Source organism: Puntigrus tetrazona, chromosome 14 (assembly GCF_018831695.1).
Source record: "Puntigrus tetrazona isolate hp1 chromosome 14, ASM1883169v1, whole genome shotgun sequence".
In the NCBI taxonomy this organism is placed as follows: Eukaryota; Metazoa; Chordata; class Actinopteri; order Cypriniformes; family Cyprinidae; genus Puntigrus; species Puntigrus tetrazona.
Genome location: NC_056712.1, coordinates 26647414 through 26654554, shown reverse-complemented (window position 1 = coordinate 26654554; position 7141 = coordinate 26647414). Strand labels below are relative to the sequence as shown.

The 7141-nt window shown below is 38.6% G+C and overlaps 1 protein-coding gene across 1 annotated transcript in view; it reads left to right on the top strand.

Moving 5' to 3' along the window:
• Nucleotides 1–4852: 4852 nt before the first annotated feature.
• The window catches only part of LOC122357547 (protein kinase C and casein kinase substrate in neurons protein 3-like), a 12627-nt gene continuing 10338 nt past the window's right edge, over nt 4853–7141 (top strand). Inside the window, exons 1-3 of the mRNA XM_043256947.1 lie at nt 4853–4948; nt 5915–6071; nt 6599–6834. Coding sequence (XP_043112882.1) covers nt 4895–4948; nt 5915–6071; nt 6599–6834 — 447 coding nt within the window. The 5' untranslated portion in view covers nt 4853–4894. The remainder of the gene's footprint in view (nt 4949–5914; nt 6072–6598; nt 6835–7141) is intronic.

Sequence of the window (7141 nt, the reverse complement as noted above, 5' to 3'; positions counted from 1 at the left end):
GGGGCCGCACTCCTCCCTGCTTGTATTTCAGTTTTACAGCTCCAGGATCTCTGTGAACACGTCCATTGTGTTGATTTACCTGTTGCTAGGCTCTTCGGGCCACGACTCGGACGGTGGGTGTTTGACACGTCAAGTCAAAACCTAAAGGTCTTCCGTTCCGTCTGCCCTCAGCTGTTGGAAATTGTTGCCTGCTAATGGAAGAGGGTTATTAGGATCTGCTGTGTTCTTGCTCCAGCTCGGTGGGATCTCTTGGGCTTTGATTATTTCTGGAGTTCAACATGACACAGCTGCTTGCTGCGGTACTTGCAGTGTGACACGCTCCATGGGAATGGGTGTGTCTGGCTTCTTCGAGGCCTTGCGCGCATACTGTATTGTTGGGAATGCTTTGTGGGGTTTTTTCTTTCTCTTGCATTTCCTTGTTTTTTTTTTTTCATAGTTTCTTGTATATTCAGTAATAGCAGCACAGTGCTTTCCCAAGAGTGGCACAGAGTGATATATAGACTGTCCCTTTTTTATAAGTAGTGTGTAGGGATATCACACAGACCAAAAGAAAAACAGACATTCTGACACGGAACGCATGTCAGATTATAATAATTGACTGAAGTATTGCTTTGTGTAGGAACTATATATCTGCTAATATGGTAAATTATGTCTTTGTGCAGTCAATTTAAATTTAAAGGGATAGTTCAGCCAAAAGTGAAAATTCTCGTTAGACCTTTATGCATCTTCAGAACAGAAATTAAGATGTTTTGGATTTAATCCGAGAGCTTTCTGATCCTCTTGACCACAGCAAGGGTCCTTACACTTAGCAGAAGGTACCAAAAACACTGTCAAAGTCCATGTGATATCATTGGTTCAGTCAGAGTATTGTGAAGCAACCAAAATACAACACCTACCCCTATTTCTGCTCTGTCACTTATTTTATTATTTAAAGATTGCAGCATATGTTTACATATTCATTCAAACTCCGCTCCACAACTTCAGGTTCGTCTGCGTTTGCTCTAAGTATGAAGCGCTGTGTGTGTGTGTTCTTCTCTTGAATTGCCTCCAAGGCTGAATTACAGTCATGTGCTACAGCACCAGACTGCTCAAACCACCGTAATGGAGGCTCTTACATTAGGTCGTATGAGATCAAACAAATACTCAACAGCAAAAATATTTGTCAACAATTTCTTGCTGAATTTTCATTTCATTATCCCTATAGCTTAAACAGCCACTGTTGATTGGCTCACATAATTGTACAGGAAATATTATTAATGTCCCATTGCTATTAATTACAGACAAAGCATTGCGGAATTATTTACTTATCGCTCGTGATGCAGCTTTTGTCACATTCAAATCGGTTGGCTGCTTTGGATCTCTTTCTCTCGAGGCAGTCATATGCAAATGCATTTTGCCCATGGTGCCTCAGATCCCCCACTGCTCTATTAAAATAAAATAAAATAAAATAAAAATGTCATTACTGTTGCAACACATTCTGCAGCAATAAGTCAGAACAAGTGTTTTTTGCAAAATGGAAATACATGTAAATTTGTAAATGTCCCACAAGAATAAATCCATAAAATGCTTCTCAAATGTATTAAGCAGCGCTGACAGGAAGGCAAGCTGCTCTAAACTGTATGCCGAGTTGGTTTACTTCTAAACCCTTAGGACCTTTTCCTGCAACAACTCTTATGTTCTGCATTTAATTTTCTGATTTTCAAGATCAAAGTATATTTATATCATTTTATTTTATCATAGATGTCTAATAACACTGTAAAAATGACATAACGTGTAACCCCAAATGCAAATATACTTTTGAACCTGGATTTCTTCAATGCTCAATAGCCATTTTTTTAAATGTGCAAATTTGTGCATTTTTAATTAGATCACGCAGTGTTTGCATACGTTTATACGTTTGCATCATATGTGGTGCCTTTTAATTGAAGTCATTTGACTGTTTTTGAATGCGTCGTTACATAATGTGTACCGTTTCGCTTTTTTTAATAGCAAGCATGATTCTATGCATAAGCAGCGCACTAGTATTCTGCGCCAATTATAGTGTTCCAGACATTTCGATTTTTAGCAGATGAGGTTCAAATCGAGCTCTCATGATATCAGTGCTCCTTCTGGCATGTTTGTGAGAAATACTATCATCAGGAGCTGACTTTCCATTCCCGCCCCTGCCTTCTCTTCATAGGGAGGAAGTTCAGGGGAAGTAATCCAAGCTCTTTTTATTCGCTGGAAAAAAAGAGAACTTCTCCTTATTTGACCTACTGATCTTTAGGAATGCTGACACAAACTGTTGGACTCTCGCAGTCGTTTTTAAAATGCTGAACCAAAAATCCTATTGTAATTATCTAGTAATGGTAATTGATTTGATTAATCCCATGAATTTTTATTCAGAATTATTGCATTCCTATTTAATTCCAGTCCATCTGTTGGAAGTTTTTGTTGTTGAGTAGTAATTTGTTCTCATATGACCTGATCACATGCATGCTACTGCGCTAGTAAAGACTGACGTTCAACATTGTATTATCCTATGACGTTGTTGTTGTTGTTGTTTTGTTTTTTTAAATGTATGCTTTAGTAAGTTGATATACTGTCCCACCTTTGTGCCAAATTTGAAAAGATATTGAAAAGTGAGATTAACAAACCATTGAATGAATTGCCAAAACTAGTACATCCACAGCAAAGGCTTTTCAACACTGTTAGTTCCCAAGCCCCCCCCTGAGGATGCTAATTTTCCATTAGCATAGCCAGTTTGGCCTAAATTGGGAGCAGATGGTTCTACGAGGCTGATCCGACTCCTTCTTCCCGTTTTGTTATGTCTGTTTGAGGAAGCTATACAACCTTGGCTCAGACAATATGAAGAAAACCCAAGGTCAGAAGCGGTGCTAAATGTATATAAACACAGGAAGAGCTTGTACAAGGTTCATTTGGTGTGCACCTACTTGTTCTGTTTGGACTAAATATAGTTTATGCGATGCAGTATGCCAAAGCAGTTTGCGCATTTAATAAACAGGTTATTTTTAAGACGATGATTAAGTCTGAGAGGCATAAAGGGCCTGAGTGTTCCTTTGAGCAATAGTGAATGGACACTTCAATTTCATTTGATATTTTTGTCTTGCTACACTTCGAAAAATAAAGCTTCTTCATTGGCATCTAGGGCTGGACAATATGGGTCAAATTTATATCACAGTATTTTAATTTTTTTTATGATTCCGATATAACGCATTTTTTGTCACTTTTGCTTAATTTTCAACACCCTTGCTAAATAAAAGTGTTAAATTCTATAATTTAATTATAGAATTTATACTTGAATTAGAAATACTAATTATACCGACTCCAAGCTTTTGAATGGAATGTTACAAAAACATTCTATTTCAGATCAATTCTGAAATATAATTCAACCTGATTATTCTTGTAGATTGAAACAAATGTGCTTCAGCCAGAAAGAAATGATATAAAAGTGCTTCAAATTCAACAACAAAAACTCAAATGTTGAAAATTGAAACAAATTCTTTTGCCAGCAGGAGGCGTTAAATATAGCCGTTTCAGTTTGACAACGAAGTCAAACGCTACAAATAAAATAAATGTACGGGAAACAATGGTTATATGTATTAGTAATATGTTAAAATAGGTCATTTCACCGTTATTGAAAATAATTCACGATGCATATTGGTATAAAATGATTGTCCAGCCTATTGGCATCAATGGTTTTTTTTAAAGAACCATTACCATCCATGAAATCTTTTCATTCCACAAAAGGAGTGCTCTTTTGACCAGTTAAGACCCACACAAACCACAGGATGACCGCTCCTTGCAGGCCTCTAACTGCAACCTAGTTTTCCCAGGAGGTCTCCCATCTAGTCCGGACCAGGTTCAACCCTGCTTAGCTTCAGTGGGCAACCGGTCTTGAAGTCAAGTGTGATTTATCACTGTGGCTAGAGGTTCTTCAGATTACTAAAATGTTCACACTAAGAAAAAATGGTTCTTACCAACACCGGTACTTCTATAGATTCACTATGAATACCCCCTTTTGGAACCTTTATTCATAACGCCGCTATTCCACCATCGATCTGAATGTTTCCGATCCGAGCTGGCCTTTATAGTAATTGTTTCGTTTTCCACTGCGGGGCTGATAACGGATATCTTTGGAATGTCATTCGTTGCCATGGTAACACCAATGTTTACATGCTATATGAGGTCTAAATAACCACCGCATTATGGAGGACGATCAGAAATCTTTTGAGATTGTATTACTAGTTTGTTTACACGGCTCAAAATAGCGCACTTAGCAAGCTAAGGGGAAACTAGCAGCCAGGCAACAGACAAGTGACTTTCTTCAATTGTAATGAATTCTGTGTGCAATGAAGTATGTTTCTCTAAAGAACTCTTGGCAGTATTGTAAACATTAAATGAGAAACAAATTAGTGGGAGGACCTGGATGACTGTGGTATTTAAAAAAACTCCACCCAGACCGGGGCAGAGAAGCTACTAACTCACCTAGGTTGCTGTAGGCAGACACAAAGCCACTCAGAAGTGAGACTGGCTGCTTCTTTCAATTGGAATACAGGATTACTGTTCCTGGGCAGATGTCTTAACTGTAGAGGCCAAGGAGAGTCGGGTCACAACAGGTTGCTGCCAGACCGTAGTGAAATGTTTATGGAATATATTTTGAGTTGCCTTTGCTCAGTCTTTTGGCTTGAACTTGAGGGCCTGTGCCATGTAGAGCAGAGACTGGATAAACTAGTTTTTTTTTTTTTCTCTGGCAAGACTGCTGTCTTATTTTGTTATAACAAAATGTTGCTGTTACCGACTACGGTTGTTGGCTCCGTTTTGATTCCATATCTTGCTCTTTCCAGTTTAACAGACAGCCGCCATCATTCCGTGCTGCAAGGGTGACCCCAAAATGTCTTCCAACGGTGATCTGCAAGACGTTGGGAGCTGGGACAGCTTCTGGGAGGTAAGTATCACCAACCGCAAATACACATGTGCACACAGATCTCCTATGCGGAGGCTGCATACTGTGGCGTCCTGCCAGGGAGTGGATCCCTGCAGATCTGACATTTCCATGAGCTTTCTGAGAGGTTTCCGCCCCTGGCAAGATTTGTAGTAGTTGTACCCCCTTTTCCACGGTTTCTTTAAGCATGCTTGAACCAGGTCTATACTTGCCTTGGAGAAAACTAACACGTGTGAAGTGCTTTAGTAAAGTGAACGTAAAATGTTCATTTTGCCTTCAGTCTTGTGTGACTGTAATACAGAGAGTAATTTAAGGGAGAATGGAGGACATTATGTGACTATGTAAGACATGTTGGTCCCCTAATCTATCGGTATTGTTTTGCATTATGTATTTTGTAAGAGCCCTTTATATGCACATGCAATTAAAAAAAAATGTGCATGAAAAAGTACATGCTATAAGTTTAAAGTATAATATTATTTTTAATAAATTTGTATCCAATGTATTGGTCAGTTGGCATTCCATAAAATTGCAAAAGTATAAAAATGAGTTATGGCTAATTATTTATTTATTTTAATTGTGGCTATGAAGTTTGCCTTATGCTTTGGAGTAAGCTGTGTCAGTGGCTCAAACGCTTCAAATGCAGGAAATGTGATTTTAAAAACACTTAGAAATGGAATCACAATGAATCTAATTCTAAAATCTTGCTTTTACACCGAATTAGACTATACAGTTNTCAGTGGCTCAAACGCTTCAAATGCAGGAAATGTGATTTTAAAAACACTTAGAAATGGAATCATAATGAATCTAATTCTAAAATCTTGCATTTACACCGTATTAGACTATGCAGTCTTCACTTATAATCCTCGCTGTTAACTGTTGTGCCAGGATCATTGAGTCAGTGAGTTAAACTTGAGAACCAGATCAGTCAGATTTAGAAATGGAATGACTAACGTGACTTTCGTTTGTCAGCCTGGGAACTATAAGAGGACGGTGAAACGCATTGACGATGGCTACAAACTATGCAATGAGCTGGTCAGCTGCTTCCAGGAGCGTGCCAAGATTGAGAAGGGCTATTCCCAGCAACTGAGCGACTGGTCCAGGAAATGGAGGGGTGTTGTGGAGAAAGGTGAGCATGGCTTCATGAGTCTTATCGTGCATCCCTCTACAGTTACAGCAACACATTCTGTTCCCATGAGCTGACTAGTGCTTCTGTAAAACCCTTGTAGAGTAGTTTCTGAGGTTGGGGTCTGAAAGTGTCATTTGTCGTGTCGGTGATCTATCGTTTATCATTGTTTATATCATGCATAATTTCTTTAGCAACCGGTGTATATTGAATATACAATTTTTTTTTGGACTGCTCTCCTTGCATGCATTGATGTGTTTTGAGCGCTTGCAAAAATAACAGCAAGAACAGTAAATCCTAAATGTCGAAAAATAAACTAAATTTATTCAGTTTAAACAAACCACAGTATTTTCTATTGACCTTAAGGTTATAAATGGATTGCCTCCCTGGTATTCACTAACCAGACCAAGTTACCTTAAAGGGGCATACACACAGACCCACAATTATTATACAGTAGACCTAGGCTTTTTAGTAATTATCCAGTGTTTTGAGCTGACCGATAAAGCTAAATTGTTATTTCTGTCCTGCAGGCCCACAGTATGGGACTCTGGAAAAAGCCTGGCACGCTTTCATGAATGCGGCAGACAGACTGAGTGAGATCCATATGGAACTAAAAGAGAAACTGGTTGTTGAGGACAGCGAAAAGATTAGAAACTGGCAGAAGGATGCCTTCCACAAGCAAATGATTGGTGGATTCCGTGAGACCAAAGACGCCGACGAAGGCTTCCGCAAGGCCCAGAAACCATGGGTCCGCAAACTGAAGGATGTGAGTCTCCGCCTGTGTAGAATTCAAAGCTATTAGTATGGATTTCAAACATTACACAATGAAAGAGAAATAGTTTTTTGTTTGATTTACTTAATTTTTTATTTTTTGTTCTGACTCATTGACACTTAATTTAAACTTAATTTTTTTTATGAAATGTAAATTTAGACGATTGTCGAGCTGACCGAAAAGACCAATCACAAAAATGTTAATTTGGCTGGCCCATATGATTTGTTTGTTATATTTTAAGTCTTCTAAAGCCATACGAGCTTATTATATAGCTTGACCACTAAACAGGCTTGGTGCAACA